This window comes from Pristis pectinata, chromosome 23 (assembly GCF_009764475.1).
Source record: "Pristis pectinata isolate sPriPec2 chromosome 23, sPriPec2.1.pri, whole genome shotgun sequence".
NCBI lineage: Eukaryota > Metazoa > Chordata > Chondrichthyes > Rhinopristiformes > Pristidae > Pristis > Pristis pectinata.
In genome coordinates, this window is record NC_067427.1 from 29219795 (window position 1) to 29240703 (window position 20909).

General features: G+C 40.5%; 1 protein-coding gene across 1 annotated transcript in view; it reads right to left on the bottom strand.

Moving 5' to 3' along the window:
• Window positions 1–1865: 1865 nt before the first annotated feature.
• LOC127582304 (uncharacterized) overlaps window positions 1866–20909 on the bottom strand; it is a 204348-nt gene continuing 185304 nt past the window's right edge. Inside the window, exons 22-25 of the mRNA XM_052037483.1 lie at window positions 17820–17849; window positions 15082–15108; window positions 3591–3617; window positions 1866–1899 (exon numbers count right to left, since the gene is read on the bottom strand). Of these exons, the coding sequence (XP_051893443.1) occupies window positions 1866–1899; window positions 3591–3617; window positions 15082–15108; window positions 17820–17849 (118 nt within the window). The remainder of the gene's footprint in view (window positions 1900–3590; window positions 3618–15081; window positions 15109–17819; window positions 17850–20909) is intronic.

A 20909-nucleotide genomic window follows, 5' to 3' on the forward strand; every position in this document is an offset into this window, starting at 1 on the left:
TAATGCCAAGCAATTAGGCTTTCATCTCACTCAACCAGGCAACTCATTAATACGTCGTCATCAAGGTCCACTGCTCAGGTGTGCCCGAGTAGTACAATATGGATCAGAGCATACTTTGATTATTCTGACCAGTGAAATATGCTGAAACAGAATCTACAAAAAAAAATAATTAATTACTTCGTATTTGGGATGTCTGGAATGAACCTTAGTGTTCCATAAATTATGTTATGAGCTCTGCTTCCCTGGATTTCTCTCTGCCGATCTATGTGACCTCTACTAAACCCAATCACCAGTATTCACATGAGTGCCATTAGACAGGCTCTGTGCTACCAATCTTCACCTCATTAAAAACATCTAAGTGTCTCCAAGTTTTGTGCAGGTATCTGGCTTGCAAGACATTAACACAACCCAGTGGTTAAAATCAGCCATCCATTGCTCAGAAGGACCAAGTTATTAAATTTGCCAGCTTGCTCACTTTGAAGAGATTTTGGTATTGTCTTACAGATCTCTCTTCTGCAAATAGAAAATACTGCTTGTTGGGAATAATAAGTAGATTCTTGTCATTTTATCAACATTCAGTATGCTTGATCAATAATACACACACTCTGAGCCAAAGTTTCATAGCATCCGTTATCCTTGGCATAATCATTTATACCTCAGGTGTTACCTTGGCCACAATACTTTGCTGTGAATATACAATCTCATTAAGGAAGCTAAAATGGTTCATGTTAATTAAGGTAACCAATCAGTGGCACATATCCCCTTGGACTTGAAAAGTGAATTTAGAAATGAAGCACACAGTGTGACATTCACAACCATCTGAAAAGCAAGGATACAGTAACAAAGTCTTGCAAATTTTAAGCACATAAGAAATAGGAGTAGCGATTTGGCCACTCCAATCTGGAAGCTGACTTATTAATACTCACTCTAAACTATTGAAAACACTGAGTAGAAACTGGTTCATTTTTGTTCATGTCATGATCCAATTTCTGTAAAAAGTTAATACATAACTGAAAATCATGCTCTCCATGTGAGTTGCGAGTCAGGGTCTTCTGGGTCTCTGACACTCTTGTGCACAGCGGACCCAAGATGGGCATCAGCATCCAACACATTACTGCATATCTCTTCCACAATTTTCATTCATTCATGTATGGCCTGTGCTGTTCACCAGTCATTAATGAAGAAGCAGCTTTTGATGTGACTGGAAACATGCTAGGCAAGTCTCAGGCCGTCACTAAGAACTTGATTTGGGTGGTACTTACCCCTACCCACAAAGAAACTCTCACTTCACCAAGCTTGTGTCCACTATCAACTCTTCTCACCTATTGCTTGGCCAACCCAATCTGACTCCGATCTATCAAAGTACTGTCCCCTTTCCAACTCAACATCTTTTTTCCTTTTACCTCATCCCCAAAACTGTGATTGATCCCAAACCTAACCAATCATCACACTCCCCGTTATCATCTTTACTTTCCAATTATCAATATTACCCTTCCACTCCCCACCAAACTCAGCAGCCAACCCTTGTCCAAACCCTCTGCTCACTGATTGCTCATGACCTTCCTTCCCAATCCCCAAATCTTTCTTCCTCTCTCCAGCAAAACCCTGGATCTGAATCTGGACTTATTTTCTTTGCAAACTTCAGTTTAACAAAATACATGAAGGAAAAATCTTTAGTATCCAAATCCTTGTCAGACCTCTGCAATGCTGTTTGCTCTGTGCACTACTGAATTTCACAGCTGCTGTCCCATGAACAATATGTTATTGGGCACTGAGCGGCAAATGCTTAAAGCACCTTTATGGACACTGACCAACTGACATGGAATTGAAATACAGAAGCCAAAAAGATTAAAACTAGAGGAAACTTACTCTGGATCTTCAAGAAGTGTGCTCCTGGAACTTAAAATCAATGTGAAATAAAGTAGTTAATATTAGAATATAATCTGTGAAACATTATTTATACAATATCATCACAATGACATTTACTGATAAGTGTTTCACCTTCTATTTCTGATATTTTTGAACCTTCTCATGTAATATTTATTGGATTAATCCAAAACACTGCCACCTTTCCACTATCCTGCATCAATTCCTGACCACCCACTAGCCCAGTAATTGCAGACTTATTTTGACGTAGTGTGGTAAACCTCAATTTTCTGGTGGCTCCAGAAAAATTGGATGGATTACTTTCGATCTTCCAGAATTCTCTGTGCTCCCAGTTCTGTGGACTGGAACAAAGGAACCCTACTATTCAAGAAAGGAGAAACCAGAACTACAGAACAATTGTCCTGACATCAGTAGGAAAGACAATCCATTTTCAATAACGTGGTAACTTGGAAAATCACTATGAGTAGGCACAGCCAACATGCTTTTGAGTGGAATGTCATGTTTGACAAATACAGAACATTTTCAGGATATTGTAAACAAGGCAGATAAGGGGAACACAAGTTTCACAAAGCCATTGCAATTTTGTTGAAAGGTTAACAAGTATGATAGATCCACAGGGACTTTAGTGGAATGTAGAGGGAAAATAGTGGCCTTGATGGTCTATAATCTATTGGATTGTAATACATCCAAGTTGGCTAAATAGGCAAATAAATTGTGAGGAGGGCGTAAGGGGAAAAAGGCACATTGAGTGAGTAGGCAAGAAGGTGTAGATAGAGTATCTGGGTAAGTGTGAAGTTAGGAAGAAAGAAAAAGCTGAATGTTTGAATGGTGAGAGTTTGGCACATCTATTCAGCTGAACCTCTTTGTCCTTGTATGTAAATCATAAGCAGTAGCAAGAAATCAAGAAAGAAAATAATGTGTTATCCATTGCTGAGAGAGGGTTGTAGTATAAAAGTAAGAAAGTCTTTCTGCAATAACATAGATTATTCAGAGCTGAAGTACTTTAACAAATTTGATCTCAGATGTGAGAATGCTCCCAATGAGCCAGAGATGATACTGGGAATAATCCAGAAGCAAATACTGTAGATGCTGGAAATGTTCAATAGATCAGTAACATTAGTAATGTTTGTGGTTGATGAACTGTCAGTTGTTTTCCCCTCTAGAGATATTCTGTGAGTACTTCCAGCATTTCCTGCTTTTATTTTATGACCTAGGTATTGAGTTGGGTGGTGTGGTGGGTGGTGAAGAATGATCTAGTGTCAGCTCAAGACCATGGCAATCAAGGGTATCAGGCCAAGCAAACGTGCAATCATTGGTTGAGCCAGGAAGGAAGTTGGATAGTTGTAGGCTGGGCCAAGATGAAGAATTATGATCAGGAATTGGATTGCAAGGAAGATTGATGGGGGCAAATTGGGAAGATAATCATGGGTTGGGATGTGAAAGAAGGCAATTGGATTGGTTCAGGGTGGAGGAAATTCAGATGCCTCCAGACCCAAGTACATTTTTGACTAATTTATCTTGCACCCAATCCTAAACTCACTTTACTCTTCAATGAAGTTCCTCCTACTCTGTTATTTTTTTAAAATTCCGATAGCTGGAGAGTGATCTCCTAACTAAGTTTTACATTAAGTGCCGTTGTACGTGGAACATAAATTGAGAAAGTAATAAGACCTCTAAAAAATTAAAAAATGTTTATATCTTACTATAAAGGATTTTCTTCATTGTAAAGCCTACAAATTGAAATTAATAATGTTAGATTGGAGCAACGTAGTTACTACAACTAATATTGCTAATATTCTAGCCGCGGAGTCTAAATCTAGAAGAATAAATCAGTAAGTATGAATAAATTGGGGCCACATGGATTCACCCAGTTCAATCCTGACCTCTGGTGTTGTCTCCATAGCACACTCTTTCCAGACCTTAGGATGCAGACCATTGCGTCCTGTGGATTTATTATCTTTCACTACCATTAATTTCTCCATTACTAGTTTCAGGCTAATGCCATTGTCTTTGAGCTTCTCATTCTCTGTAGATCTATTGATCACCACTGTTTCAGAGAGATTTTCCATATCATTTCCTATGAAAATTCAAAATATATACTTAATTTTCTATGCTATTTCATTAATTCCCAATATTTTTCCTGAGTTGGTCTGTAAGGGGTCCACAATAACTTTTGTTATTCTCTTCCTTTACACATCTATCGAAGCCTTTATGGTCTATCTTTGTTTCTCCCTGGTTTACTCTTGTATTCTACTTTCTCTCTCCCATGTCATTACTTTGGTCCTCTGAAATGTTCTACATCTTCATGATTTTGGCAACAAACAGGTGGGAAGAAATTTGCTGACATTAATGAAGTAAGGATGGATGGAGGTGGTTTGGGATGGCAGCATCTGCAGTATTGCAACAAGACTATTGATCTAATGGGGACCTAGCTAGGTTTAGGAAAGCAAGAATATGCCAATTTTTACTCATTTTCTGCAAGATGCCTCTTCGTACTCTCTTCTGTCTACACTGCTCATATAAATCTTTACTCTGCATTATTTTCCTCAGCATCAATTACAATACACTATTTCTCATTCTTACTGCTTACACTTTCTGCTTCCTCTTTTTACTCTGAGAATAAGAGAACTTTCATCTGTGGATTATAGTTTTCAGAGCACTTGTGCTCAATCCAGAGTGACCCTGAGTTTCCCATTGCTTGCCACTTTAACTTACCTTCCCACTTCCACCTGTCTGTGACCTCCTGCACACTTACAGCAAGGTGCAATGCAAAATTGAGCAACAATGCCTCATACTCAATCTAAGAACGATGCAACCATCTGGACTCAGTTCTGAATTCTCCAACTTTAGTAACTCATTCTTTCTTTATGGCTGTATCGGGCCTGGCTATTTTTGTTTGTCACCATTTTGGCTCAGTTTTTCTTTTCCTATTTGTTTAGCCAAGCACACTGGGCATGCCTGACAGCTATGAGCAACACTCCGTACAGACAAAGAAGCATAATTTAATAGCAACTGCTACTCCTACTTCTGCATTGAGTCATTTGGTCTCACCCCATCAGAGATATTCCTTTTGTTTTATCATTTGTTCCATTCAAAAGGAAGCTGGATAAATACGAGAGGAAAAGACTTCCAGGGCTGTGGGGAGAAGGTGAGGGAATGGGACATGCCTGATTGCTGTTACCTAGAGCCATTTCATCATCCTAGTTGGATCAAAACCCTGAAATTCATTTCCTATCATGTTTGATAGATTCCTTAGATGTGAAAATTACTGTTTTTGCCTGTCCACATTCTGGGAATGAATAAAGAAAAGACATGTTAAACAATGGAGTGTCTTCGAGTGCTTTCTAGGTTAAACATTCTACATAAATGCAAGTGGTTATTGTTTTAGCATTGACAAGTTTCAGAAATGCCATTGACCTCAAGGTCATATTAAAAACTTTAAAATACTATTTTTATTTCTGCATTCATTGTTCTTTCTCCAGGACCCCCTCAGAAAGAACACAAACAAATGCTTACAGAAAACAAAATTGCATTGGGGAGCCTCAGGAAGCTAGCTTGGACCAAACAGATGAGACATCATTATGGCGATATGGAAGCATAAAAGCAATTACACTCAAAACCATGCTTAACTGGCTGTTTGTCAGTTTATCCTGGTGACATTCAGATGTCTTGAGCAAAGACTTGTGCATTTAAGCAGTGCCAATAACTCTATAATTCTATATGTGCAAGGACAATTTCAAGATTCTCCCAGGTCCAACTGAAAGTCATCCCTGCACTTCTTGAAGGGAAGGAGCTCAATGCCCATAACTACTGCTGGAAGTTATTGCATAACTTAAGCAGCACTCAGAGCAACAATGGCAAACTGAACATGGGAGCTGGCAACACATTTCTTGGACACTATACTCCAAATACTTAGAGGTGGAGGCCAGGAGAGAGATCAGAGCTCCAAGAAGCTTTTCAGTGGGAGAAGGTTGCTTGGATGCAGACTGCAAGGTACAACGTACAATGTTCTAGTCCTACGTTGAGAGTAGGAAGAAGTTTAATGACTACAAGATAAATGAATGCATCAACAAATGTCATCTGTTAATAACTGGGCAATTGCACTCACTAACTGCTCTCGAAATGATCAAGTAGCTCTTTTCCACGGATGCTGCCTTTTCTGCTGAGTTCCCCCAGCATCTTCTTGTTTCTTTTCCATCTAGATTCCAGCATCTGCAGTCCTTTGTTTCTCTCCAGAGGCAGAGTAGTCCAGGCATGAGTACAGGGTTAGAGCTCCGAACCAGGTAAAAAGGTTTTAAGTGTCCTTTTGAAAATCTTAGCCTCCAGTACATTGCTCCTCAAACATGAAGAGATGGGAGCATCACTCTCAAAAGACTCTTGGAGGATAGGCTTTCCATCCCAGATCCCTTCTCCTGCTTCACTCACTACCATCAAACATGGTAGTCTTCACCTCATTAAATGGAAATCTACCATCCTGCCAGGTCTAAACTGTGACACCATGGACTACAACTTGCTCTCCTCCAAATTAATAGCAAATAAAACTTCAAGTAATTATTGAAACCTGTGAATAGCTGATATCTGGGGCTTCTTCCTGTTTGGTTTTGATTTTCTGTACATATCCCACACAAGGAACTAGTTCCATATATGCTGCCCAATGTAGCAAGGCAGATGCCAACAGAATGTTGCAGGAGAACTGATATCATTGCTGCATACTTCAGGCAGATAATTTTATAGGTTGGATTGTCCAAGGCAATGTCCAACCAGCACATGCTGAATAGCTGAAGTTTTTATGTGAGCCACTTGGCAATGATTGACAAACCTATAAATTCTCAAGTGACCTCAACAGGCTGACGCTAACCCTAAAATGCAATCCTGAACTTGCATGCCATCTGTGAAGTTTGTGTGTTGTCCTTCTGACTTTGTTGATCTCCTCAAAGTGCTCTGGTTTCTTCCCTCATGCCAAAGATCTGCTGGTTAGTAGCTTAATTGGCCAGTGTAAATTGTCCCTAGGGTAGATGGATGACAAAAGAATCTTGGGACTGGGGAAGTTATGGGGATGCAAGAGGAAAAAAAGGATTAGTGTAGATGGGTATTTGATGATTGGCATGGATGCGGTAGGCTGAAGGGGTTGTCTCCATGCTCATAGAGACACAGAGATGTACAGCATAGAAATAGGCCCTTTGGACCATCTTTTTTGTCTGTTCACACTAATGCCATTTGCTTGCATTAGGTCCATATCCTTCCATGGCTTTCCTATTCAGGTGCTGTCCAAATGTGCCAAACATAGTGATTGTATCTGGTTTCACCATCTCCTATGGCAGTGAGTTCCAGATACTGACCACACACTGTTCAAAAAACTTATCCAACAGATCCACTTTAAAACTCCTTCCTCTCAACTTAAACCTATGCACTCTTGCTTTTGATACTCCTACCACGTGAAAAAAATATCCTATCTACCCTGTCTGTGCCGCTCATAATCTTATATACCTCTATTAAGTCACCCCTCAGCCTCTTTCACTCCAGGGAAAACAATCCCATCCTATTCAATCTCTCCCCATAACTAAAGTCCTCCAATCCAGGCAATATCCTGGTGAACACACATGGAGACACAAAAATTCTGCAGATGCTGGACTATGGAGCAATACACAAAAAGTGTTGGAGGAACTCAGCAGGTCAGGCAGCATCCATGGAGGGAAACAAACAGTCGACGTTTCGGGCTGAGGCCCTTCATCAGGACTGGAAAGGAAGAGGGCAGAAGCCAGAATAAGAAACTGGGGGGAGAGGGAGGAGCACACACAGGTAGAGTTTAGGTAATAGGTGAGAGGGGGAAGGTAGGTGGGTGGGGGAGAAGATGTAATAAGCTGAGAGGTGATAGGTAGAAGAGGCAAAGGGCTGAAGGAGGGGGGATCTGGTAGAAGAGGGCAGTGGACCATGGAGTAAAGGATGGAGGAGGGGAGGAGAGGAGATGGGCAGGTCATCAAGGTGGGGATGCTTCACCAAGTCTTACTGCTGTTTTTAAATATGTTGAGCATGCTTCCAGTGAGAAACAAAAATTAGGTACAGTGTTAAATAGATTGTCAATTTGATGAAAATCGATTTTGCATTACTGCTGCTGAAGTTACCCTTGAGAAAGGGATATTAAAAAAAAGAAGTACAGGGGAGAATATTTCTTTACTCTAATTTGAATTTTTAAAAATAATACACAATTTGAATTTTGAAAACAATATAAAAGCTTTGAATTATTCTTTTTTAGTTGAGAGTTAGAAAATGACAATTTTCTACTTGATAACAGAGATATAACCATAAGGAGAGAACAAAGGAGAGAAATAGTATGAAAGATATACACTTCCAAGAATCAATTGCCAATGCTAAATATAATGTTTGCAAATATCCACTATAGCCCGATAAATCACTGCTATGAAACTTAGGAAACTTCACTCATTGCAACCTGGTCAATGTACATGAAAATTGGAAGTATATAACAAACAGCTGAATATATTTTCACACAAAGCCAAACTTAACCCTGTAGCCTCGACTTTCATAGATGGGCAATCATTAGGCCCTGCAATTCAGGTTTTCTGTGTTTATGTCCTTTCAAAAACCTATTTTTACAGAAAGATTTTCAATAACCACTAATTCAAATGTAATGGGAGTTATAATTCATATTGCTTAAATAATTTAGGTGCAACTGGAATATCAAAAAGTGGCTTGGCTTTTCAACAATCTTTTCAATGTTGTGATTGACTTTGCTCTGTAAGCCAACTTCAGGAATTCAGAAATCCTATTCTCGGTTTCTTTTACTCACTCATTTTCTCCTGATTCTTCCCTCGTATCACACCTTCCTTTACTTGATTTCTCCTACAATCCCTAAGAAAGTGAAACTCACCCTGTTTTTGCTGCAGTAAACAGGTGCCAGAGCTCAATGGGGTGGCCCATAAGAAAAACTGCAAAATTGGTGAAAAATCAGGTAAAAAAGTCATTAGGGGTGGGTTTTCAAACTAAAATATGTGCAAATATGTTACCTGCACAGCAACTGCCTGCAGAGATTACAACTGTTGTATCACTGCTGGATTGAATGCTCAAAAGCAAGTTAGTTCCACGGTAGCCACAGTACAGCAGCTTAAAAAACTGCTCTGATGAGGAAAGATGTCAGGAAGGGTGGGGTAGTGGACATAGTTCCAAGCCAGTGTAAGTCAAAGGCTCTTCAAGGAACCAGTGGTCACAGCACATTGCACTGTGGTGCATAACAAAGAGATGCTGTGATTTTTGTCCTTGATTATGGACAAAAGTAGGTCACAGATAAATGAATTTGGGAGAAGTTGCAGGCAAAATAGCAATGCCACAGTGGGGATGCTTGTGCATGTTTCTTTGATGGCTAGTTGCAGGATTTGCCCCTTGCTTTACTGTAGGTGAACAAATGCAAGTCATGGCTCATAACTTCAATTGCCAACTTTCATTGATAAGCCTGGAAATAACCACTGCATTCCAGATGATGTCATTAGATGCATGTCAGACTCCAGAAAATGTCACATATTGTTAGGTCAATCGGGCTCAGAGGTGTCTGGGTCAAAATCCAGATGGCCGTCAATTGACCCGGAGCTGATCAGTAGTGCAAACTAACATGCAGAAAGTGTTTTTATGTGCACATTTTGATCTATTTTATAGACATATTGTACAAGTTGCTTACATACTATCCCTTTCCTAATGTTTTGTATCTCAAAGACAACTTAACAACGGGCCTACAAATAGAAGATGACCCTCTCCCCCCAGTAAACAAAATTAGTGCTCTCTTGTTTGGACATGAAGAGAAAGAACCAAAAACACAACTCTGATATTCACCAAACAATTAGCTTGTGAATATTTATGGTCCAGCCATAATCATAAAGATTTGTGACGTGGGCAGAGTGTCATTACTATTTGTGGAATTTACTACAACAACAGCCAATACTCTCAGGAAAGAAAAGATATGTAAAGAAAGCAACAACCTTTCAGACTTAGAAACAAACTATTATTATAAGATAGTTGATGGCCAGGTTTATCCCACTTACCATGATGGGGAAAATGGTAAAACATCTGTGCCATAGCCAAAGGCTACACTATACAAATCAGAATAAAATAAAGGAAAAATACAATCATTTTGCAAATTTTATGTTTGTTTTCACACAATTGTATTTTTGGTTATCCAAAGTAAAACTGGAACCATTTGGGTTGCTGGTTTATAAAACTAAGCCTTTTTTGTCCGCCAGTTAATAAATTATTTTGAAATAAAGTAGCTAAGAAATCCTTTAAAGGAGTGGATGAAGAATTACACATGCATGCATTAAACTTCTGTAACCTAGCATCCAATGAATGGTGTTGGTCTGTTTCTAAACTTTTGAAAATATTTTCACAATAATGTGAGAGTTTCAAGGTGTTCAGAAGTATAACATGCAAACTTTGAATTATTTCCTCTGTTTAGTAGTTCAACAAAAAACTATGCAAAATTATATGTGCTTTGGTAAAGACTGAGGGGACTAAAACTAAATGCAAAATAAACAAGGTGCCGAAGTATTATCACTACGAACTAAGTATAAACTGTTGTATTAATGGGATTGCAACACAGAACACTGAGAAGGGAATAACGAAGACAAAAGAGACTGCAGATGCTGGAATCTGGAGCGAAAATGAGCTGCTGGGGTAACTCAGCGAGTCAGGCAGGACCTCTGGAGGAAGTGGACAGTCAAGACCCTTTATTTGGACAAAGTGTAGAGGGGAGACAGCCAGTATAAAGAGGTGTTTGTGTGTGTGTGTGTGGGGGGGGGGGGGGGGGGGGAGGGAGGGCAAGAGCTGGCAAGTGAGGATTCAGGTGAAGAGGAGTTGATTGGCAGATGGAGTGATGTGGGAGAGGGAAGGGTGGAGATAGCGACAGGGGCTGCAGATTATGGCGTTTGAAAAGAAAGGAAGGTGAAGAGTGAATCAAATAAGGGAGGATAATAGGCAGATAGGAGCAGTGGGGGGAAGGGACCCAGTGGGAGGAATGTGTGGGTGATGGGGAGATGAAGTAGGTGGGGGAGGGGAAAGAAACTGGGTGATATGGGGGCTAGGGGTGTAATGGAAAGGTAGATCAGAAGGAGAAAGAAAGGAACAGAGGGTGAGCAGGTTACTTGAAATTGAAGGATTCAATATTTACGCTGTCAGGTTGCAGATTATTGAGGCAAAATATAAGGTGCTGTTCTTCTAGTTTGCATTTGGCCTCATCCTGGCAGTGGAGGAGGATGCACAAGTTGGCTTGGGAATGGGACAAAGAATTAACATGGCTAGCAACCAAAAGCTCCAGACGGCCATTATGGATAGAGCGCAGGTGCTTGGCAAAGTGGTTGCCTATTCTGTGCTGGTTTCACCGATGTAGAGGAGGCCACATCGAGAGCACTGAATGCAATAGACAAGGTTGGAGGAAGGAGGTGCATGTAAATCTCTGTCTCACCTGGAAGGGCTGTTTAGGTCACTTGATGGAGATGAGGGAGGAGGTGTATGGACAGGTGTTATACCTCCTGTGGTTGCAGGGGAAAGTGCCTGTGGAGGGGGAGGGATGGGTGAGTAGTCCCTGCGGAAAGCAGAAAGGCAAAGATGTGACTGGTCGTGGGATGTCTTAGTTGGTGAAAATGTCAAAAAATGATGTGCTGCATGTGGAGGGAAAGGTAAGGTCCAAATCTATCCCTGTTCTGTCTGTGGGAAGTGGGGTGAGAGGAGAAGTGTTGGAAATGGAGGAGATGTGGTTGAGGGCTCTATCAACCACAGTGTAGGAGAAGTTATGACACCTGGGTTAACTTACAGAAATGACTAAAAAATCATTTTCCCTTGCTGTTCTAAGGCCCTGGATGTGTTTATTTCAGGCTTATCTACAATGGGCTACACCTTATTGGAGTGCTTGCTGGCCAATGGGTAGGAGCAGGTCATGGCACGCATCAACTCCAGCCTACCAGACAACCTGGACCCATTACAATTCACCTATTGGCGAAACAGGTTTACAGTGGAATCCATCTCCCTGGCCCTACACTCAGCTCTGGAGCATCTGGACAGTAAAGACACATACGTTAGACTATTGTTTATTGACTACAGCTCTGCCTTCAATACAATAATTCCAAGCAAGCTTGTCACTAAACTCCGAGACCTAGGACTCAACACCTCCCTCTGTAACTGGATCCTTGACTTTCTAACAAACAGACCACAATCAGTGAGGATAGGCAGCAATACCTCCGACACGATTATTCTCAACACTGGTGCACCTCAAGGCTGCATCCTCAGCCCTCTACTCTACTCCCTATACACTCATGACTGTGTGGCCAGATTCTGCTCTAACTCCATCTACAAGTTTGCAGATGATAGCACCACTGTAGGCTGTATCTCAAACAGCGATGTCGGAGTATAGGAAGGAGATAGAGAGCTTAGTGGAATGGTGTCATGACAACAACCTTTCCCTCAATGTCAACAAAACTAAAGAGCTGGTCATTGACTTCAGGAAAGGGGGCAGTGTACATGCACCTGTCTACATCAATGGTGCTGAGGTCGAGAGGGTTGAGAGCTTCAAGTTCCTGGGAGTGAACATCACCAACAGTCTGTCCTGGTCAAATCATGTAGATGCCACAGCCAAGAAAGCTCACCAGCGCCTCTACTTCCTCAGAAGGCTAAAGAAATTTGGTTTGTCCCCTTTGACTCTCACCAACTTTTACCGATGCACCATAGAAAGCATCCTATCTGGATGTATCACGGCTTGGTACGGCAACTGCTCCGTCCAGGACCGCAAGAAGCTGCAGAGAGTTGTGGACACAGCCCAGCGCATCACGGACACCAGTCTCCCCTCCTTGGACTCTGTCTTTACCTCTTGTTGTCTTGGTGAAGCAGCCAGCATAATCAAAGACCCCACCCACCCAGGACATTCTCTCTTTACTCTTCCATCGGGAAGAAGATACAGGTGCCTGAAGGCACGTACCACCAGACTTAAGGACAGCTTCTACCCCACTGTGATAAGACTATTGAACGGTTCCCTTATACAATGAGATGGACTATGACCTCACGATCTACCTTGTTGTGACCTTGCACCTTAATGCACTGCACTTTCTCTGTAGCTGTGACACTTTACTCTGTACTGTCACTGTTTTTACCTGTACTACTTCAATGCACTCTGTACTAACTCAATGTAACTGCACTGTGTAATGAATTGATCACCCAATGTTGTGATCACCCTGCCTTGGTTTGTTCCAGAAAAATAGGTCTAACTTTGTTGCAAGCTCCTATGATTCAAACACTTTTGTGAATATCACGTGATGATTAGATCATGAAACAATTTTCTTTTAATACTTTCAGTGTAAAATGAGGATGTAACATTCTGTTATCCTGCTACTGTAAACATGACTGGTTATCTTGTTGGTACAATTTTATTTCACCAGACACAAAAATCAAGGTCACTAATTACCTAGAACTTCTCTTTTCCTTATGCAGTCCCTCAGGAAAGAGGATGACTCTCTTACTTAATTTTGTGGGTTCTGAGGTGTTTAATGAAGCCAGTATAGAAACTATGTATGGCCTTGAGGTCTTCACACTATCCTGAATGCTGCTTCTCCACCCTTTACAGTCATGGGCCAGAGATCTCCAGGGCATGTTGCATTTCTTCAAAGAGACTTTGAGAACATCTTGATCCGCCTGTAATCCTTCTCATGACAGAGGTCTGCATGGAATGTCTTTTTCAGGAGTCTGGTGTTGGGCATACAAATAATGTGGCCTGCCCAATGGAGCTGACTGAGTGTAACTAGGGCCTCAAGTCTTGGGATTTTGGCCTTGGAGAGGACACTGATTTGCTTATCCTTTCAGTGAATTTGTAGGATTCTGTGGAGACAGCATTGGTGGTATTTTCCAGTGACTTGAGATGCTTGCTGTAGGTGGTCCAATTCTTGGGAAGCATATATTTGAAGTGCGATCACTGCTGCCCAACATTCGTGTGGCACCAACATTGCATGGGATTGATCAGTAATGTTGTTCACATCTTTCTGCATGGGCTTCTCTGTTAGAGGAATTACAAGTGCAATTTGAACATTGCGACCTTTTGATGGAGGAAAGTTCAGTGAAGAAGCATCTGTGAGGCATCTGGTCGAGGTCAGTACTCTGAGAAACCTCTGTAATGATGGCTGGGGATATAATCAGCTATAATTGTCCACAACAAAAACAACCATCTTTCATCATGCTAGCTATGAATCCACCCAGTGAAGAAGCTTTTCTGTGATTTCCACTGGCTTGATTTTTATAATCGAATCAAGATAACTTCCTTTGATAAATCACTGATCCCACCCCACTTTAGAGTAACAGTCTTATTATAAATCAGATACAAAAATAGACTCTCAGCAGGCTTTTGAAATTTATTTTGACATCACTATAGGAAGTGTCATGCTACCAATTAGAGATGAATTTTCAGTCATTCCTCTTTTAAGCCATTCCTTAAAGTCTATTAAGCAATTGATGATATTCCCTTGTATCTCCTTAAATGTCCCAGTGACAAATCCTATTGGATAACACAAATATGAAGTTCATTGGGACTTCTTGCAACTATTAAGGCACAATGTAAATAAAAGCAAGTTGGAGTTTTTGTGAATTGGTGCTATAATGCTTTGCTGACACAAATTGTCATTAATTAAACGAAAGGGAGCTTCATGATATTGCCCTCCTTTAGGATCTCCTTATGAAACATTATGGCCCCTCTTATAATAATACAGGCAGTCCCTGGGTAATAAATGGGTTCCATTTTTACAGACGGTTTTGTTCGTAAGTTGGAAAATACACAAAACTCACTTGATATGTTAGCTATACCTCCACAGTATTATAAATGAATGCATCAGAAGCACATGAGACTGAGAAGAAAGAACAATTAATAAAAGTGGAGAGAGAGAGAGAGGAAACTAGTTCTGCCATTCATAGGAATGAACATATGTACATATGTCAGACTTTTGAGTTTAATATTATGGGAGCTCATTCATATGTATGGTTGTCCATAAGCTGGGCATTTGTAGCTGGAGACAGCCTGTATACTGTTTTGGATCATAAACTTGCGGTTCTGATTTCTCTATTACTGTGACCAAAAGCTAACTGGATAGTGATCCTCACATGCCAGATGGGAATGTGGGAATGTGCTTCACGACAATGGCTAGAACAGTGTTTGGTACTCACCTAGGTCTGGATGGAGATGTTCTCACCCTGAAGACACAGAAGAATAGATATCAGAAATTTCTGGATGATGGCATTTCCTGCTGGGAACATAGTAACATAGGAGTTCTGGACAGAAAAAAAGTACATTTCGTTCACCCTTCACTCATCCAAATGTAACAACATACAATGATAATTGAGTTTTTCTTCATTCATAGCAATTGCCCAAAGATTAGGAGGATTCTTTATTATATTTTAAAAAATGCACCCTGTCACAGAAATCATTATATCACTTTCAGGCTCGATGTAAATTTCCATCATATTATGGCCACTTTTCCCTGAAGTCCCCTTTACAAGATTGTTAATTAGCCCTTTCATATTGCACAATATTAGGTCTAAAATAGTCTTTTTCTTAGTTGGCTCCTTCAACATATTTATCTAGAAAACATTTCATTTCTATTCCATGAATTCAACCCCTACCTCATCAGTGCTCATAGTTCAGTTTGTATGCAGATTAAAGACTACTATAATTACTACACTACTCCTATTACATACACCTCTAATCTCCTGACATATGTTGTATTACAAAACCAAATACCCTGATACCATTCCAGTAAATCTTCCCAGCATCACTAAGCCTTCAACATCCTTTCTAGAGCATGGTGCTGAGAACTGCAAAACTGCAACAGGGGGTTAACCAGTGGCTTATAAAGGTTTAATTTCATTGCTTTAGCATGCTGTCCCCATCATATAAAGCATGTCATTTTAATGGCTTTTTCAATTTATCTTCTACCTTCAAAGAATTGTGTACATATACACTCAAATTTCACTTTCCTTCACCACCTTTAATATTGCAAACTTGATTCATTTTGCTGTCTGAACTCACTGCCCATGTTGCTTTCCTGTGCACACTAAGCTGTAAGTTAACCAGGCCAGTAAGTTGACCCTCGGGAGTAAATTCATGAGGAGAAGTGTTCTGAGCAACAATTAGGATTCAAACAGTGCATCCTTTGGGCCCCTCCCAGAATGCCCACATTTGTGGCTGTCATCACCGATCTTCGACACGATTTCACTAGTTTCTTGCAGCACTGGGACCATCATGGGCCATGATTCCAGGCCCTGATCTCTCTGACCACCTCCTCCCAATGGCACTTCCTGTCAGACCTTGGTGCCTTTCTGTGACCACATCCCTATCTTCCTCCCCATCCCAAAGACTGTACCTCCTTGTGGTTGTTCCCCTCTTACTCAGATTTCAAGGTCAGTATTTGTGATATCCATGCCTCTCTCCCTGTGCAGGCACAGCTATTCTTCTGTGCAGTGGTTCCCAAGTAGTGGTTGGTTTAAAAGGGGAATCACATTCATCAGGCACTGCTGGGTGGCTTGATCAAGCATGTTAACACTCCAAAAGTACTTGTGCTTAAGTCATTGCAATTAAGGTAATGCTGATGTTATGTAAATTATGGAAACAGTCTGTCTTCTTCTGTGAGCAGTGACCTATTAATGTATTATATCACATAATTGCAAAAAATGAAGAGAAATGCAGCCTCCAAGTTGTACGCATTGTTGCACTAGGTGCTTGCACCAAACCCATGCACAGACAGCACTGGAATGAAGAGCCTTAGTTAACTTGCCCAGTATCATTTTAGTCCTTGCAAATGGCAAAACAACTTCAGGCCTTTTCACCACTTGTTATACTTTGCCCAAATTGCTGGATTGCTCCATGGTCATAACTTGTTTCTTTAAATCTATTTTCTGACGCTTGCAGGTAAACACAGGCAGTTTTTTTGGTTAAATATTGGCATTTCTCCATATAATTGCCACCAAGTCCAGATTTCCTGTGTGGAACCAGAAGTACTGTGCTTGTTGGCTGCTCTAGGCTGCAGCTTTCTGATTGCTCCTAGCATCTATCAGAGGAATTTTAAATTGCTGCAATTCCCCCAGCCACTTTGCTGGTAATCTGCTCAATGAACCTGCACCAGGTTAGATCTGGCATAGAAACAGAGATCCCATTATTTTAAAAGAGAACTGTTGTGAGGAAGAAAGGTATCCATCAGTTTAGCTTATTTGTATTAATTATGTTTTGTCAAATGTTTTAATTATAATTTAGTATTTTCATTTTCTTACAAAATTATGAGGGGCACAAATAGGGTAAATAGTCAGTCTTTCTCCCAGGGTAGTGGAGTCTAAAACTAGAAGGTGTAGGTTTAAGGTGACAGGGAATGATTTAAAGGGGATCTGATGGGCAAGTTTTTTTTACACAGAGGGTAGTTGGTATTATAGAATGAGATGCCAGAGGAGGTGGTAGAGGCAAGTACAATTACAACATTCAAAAAACACTTGGACAGGTAAATAGATTGGAAAGGTTTAGCAGGCAGGCAAATGGGATAAGTTTAGATAGACATCATGGTCAGCATGGACAAGTTAGGCCGAAGGACCTGTTCCATGTTGCATAACTCTATGATTATATAATCATGTGAATAATATTTGCTCCTGTAATACATAAAAAAAGTAATTAATTTGTAAGAAACAAAGAAGTATAATGATTTTAATAGCAACAATTAAAAAGAGGCCTGCCACATGATATATTTGGGGTCCTGATTTTTCTAATCTTGACATATATATCTACAATCACGCATGCAAATATACTGATCAAGCTATTTCCCTTGCATACACTCCAGGAATCCCTTTCCATTTTTGTCATCTATAATTAGTGTTTTAAGAATGCTAATTCAGTCAAGAGACAATCAGTGCGCTGTACTTACAGCTTTGGGGACAATTGCTGTATGGATTTCCTGTGAATAAAAAAAAAGTAAAAAATCTATCAAAGAGCAAGCTATTTTCTGTCTAGATCTTGAACCAGAAATAATCCGCACCCAAAATTAGACCCACATGGGCATTAAAGGCAGCCACTGCACCTGCCATTACCACTTGATCTCAGTAGCATGCAATATTAGCATTGCCTGATTATTATCTTAAGTCAGTCAAGCATTCTGTACAGTTCATTTTGCTGCATGCCGGTAGACTCGATGGCATTTAGGACATTATGAAAAGGCAATATGGTATCTCTAAAGGAAAAGGAGGCACTCTGGCTGAAAGTAGCAGAGAAATACCTCCAGAAGGAGAAATAGCTGAAACAAGAGCATTAAAAGGGCACCAGCAGAAACAAAGTAAGTGAGTAGACCTGGCTGATATTTCCATCAGTAAATGCTTGGCAAGAACTCAAACATTCAGCAAAAGCTCAAAATATACCAATATCATAGGGTCTGGCAGCTGTATTGTAAAGGGAATTTTATGGTTTTCAGACATAAAAATTGACTGTTCTTCATAATTCTAGCATGCTGTGAGAAACCAGTAGGCTTTTTCTTGATCTTTTAAAACAGGCTGTGAGTTGAAAGGAAATGCTGAAGGAACTATGTTAGCCGGGGGAGGACATTGGCACAAAACAGAGAGAGTAGTCAGATCATAGGCTGAATCCCTGTGGCCTGGCTGTCAGCATATTTACACATCAACACATAAGTAACAACCAGCCTTGCACCAAGTCTGGATTTTTCCACCACCTTTGAAAGCGTTAAACGTTGGAGCACCAGAATCATCACTACAGTAAAACCAATCACTTAGCTTTCACAATGTTCATAAACACAGACCTCTCCACATCAAAATATTTTTGTTATAATTGGACATCAAGTGGAAATGCCACTTCCTTAATGACAATGGACTGATTCACTAAATAGACAAAATCATGGACTTATAACACACAGGAAAACTGCCATCCTTTAATGTAATTGCTACCATGACAACTTCAGTCTGCAGCTCATCACAGACATTCCCTCTGTTCTCTCCACACCTCCCCCACTCTGCAAATTAAAACATATTTGTTTTCCCACTTCTACTAAATGGATCTTGTACTGAAACATTAACTCTCTCTCCCCATAGATGCTGCCTGCCCTTCCAGTCAGTGCTTCCATCTTTTTCTGATTTTTCTCCTCTAATATGGTCCAGACTGCAGATGTATTCTTGCTAATATCTTCTGTGGCAATACATCGCATGTGGGCATGCTATGCAGTTGTACATGTTTCTTCTTCTTAGGTAGTGTCTCAGGATCAGGATGACTTGTTTCCACTCCAGTTCTGTGGGTTCTGAGGTGGCTGATGAGGCCAATGTAGTACTCAGAACCTCTGTCATGGATGGAGCAAGATGTGCTTGGTGGGGCACACAAATGTGTAGTTTGGCAGGTGTGTGGCTAGGAACAAGAGGCTAGAGCAAGACTGGGAGTGTGCAGAGCTATGCAAGGAGTGGTAGCTCTGTTCAGAGGAGATGGCCCTTTGTGCCCACCAGCCAACTTGGGGTGGCTTGGTTTTATTCAAGATCATACAAAGAATTGGTGCAAATGAAAGGGTAATGACTGCTGTCAGCATGATGTTATAGATCACCATGATGTGCTGCCCATGGTTGCAATCTAGTGGTGCAACCATTTTAATTAAGATGCCAGACTGATGAATGGCAGCCTGTAAGGTAATGAGTCTGCAATTTATGTTTCTTGACACATTTTTGGAAAGTTTGTCAGGCATGCAACATTTTGTTGTCTTTTGTTTTGCTTTGATCTGCCCATAATGAAGTTAGATATCCTTCTAATATAGGCAGCTTAGTGACTTTCTATATTGGTATACTGCATGCTGTGAATGCCACTGATGTCATCAATTGGATCCTGATAGAATATCAGGATTCTATAGATCCTGAATTCAGTTTAGGTGTGATGATGAACTTAACAGACCAGTACAGTGCTGTCTACGCCAAGGTCTGAGGTAGGAGCTGTAGTTGCAGAGTTAAACAAAATGCTGATAATCTTTGAATACCTCCATTCCATCCAATAAGAACGTCTGTGAGCTTCCAGTCAACTATCATCTTAATTCTACCATACACTCCTACTCTGACTCTCAATTCTTGACCTTCTACATTGTTCTAATGAAGGTTGAACATCAACATATCATTTGACAAGTCACACTGCAGCCTCCCAAATTCAGTACTAGCAGAATGTTTATTTCAGATTTTCAACATCTACAGATTTTTCCTCTGGTAATTTCAGATATCATTTAGCTTATCAAACTTACACCACATTCACAGGCCTTCTTCTCTCTTTCACCTTGCACTGTCATTCTATTTATCATTTTATCTCTTCTGCTTTCCCCTACATGCAGTTTCACTCATTTTTCTTTTTCCTTTCTCTGTATCTTAAAATCTATTTATCTCCAACTTTTCCCAGTTCTAATGGAGATCATAGACATTGTCTCCCTCTCTCCAAAGGTGCTCTCTATCTGCTGAGTGCTTCCATTTCTTTTTGTTTCATTTCAGATTTTCAGTACACAGTTTGATTTTACAGCCAGACTGTTAGATGCAAGGCAATAAACATGTAAGAGTATCAAGTTCTCCTTTGGTGCAGACAGACTTTATTGACACAGCAGAACAACCACCCAAAAAAGCAGCAGCCTGAAATAGCAAACCAGAAACTAGACTGTAAGTGCTGCCTGATTTTTTTTTAAATGGCAACAGTGAGGGAGTCCTTCCTGACAGCCAGAGCAGAGTTGCACTATGTGTGGTCGGAAAGTGGTATGTGAAATGCTGGGAGATCCAAATGGAAAACAGATCCTGCAAGAAACCAATGATCCTAATTTATACATAATATTCAGAACTTAGAACATTGCTGGGCTGTTCTTATAACTCTAGTATGCTTCCTTTACCCATCTGGTGGGAGGCAAACTTCTGACCAGAGTGCACATGTATGCTGTCATAATGGTCATATGGCATTTAAATATGGATCATATACAGCCAAGCACCTATTTCATTCAGTCTACAAC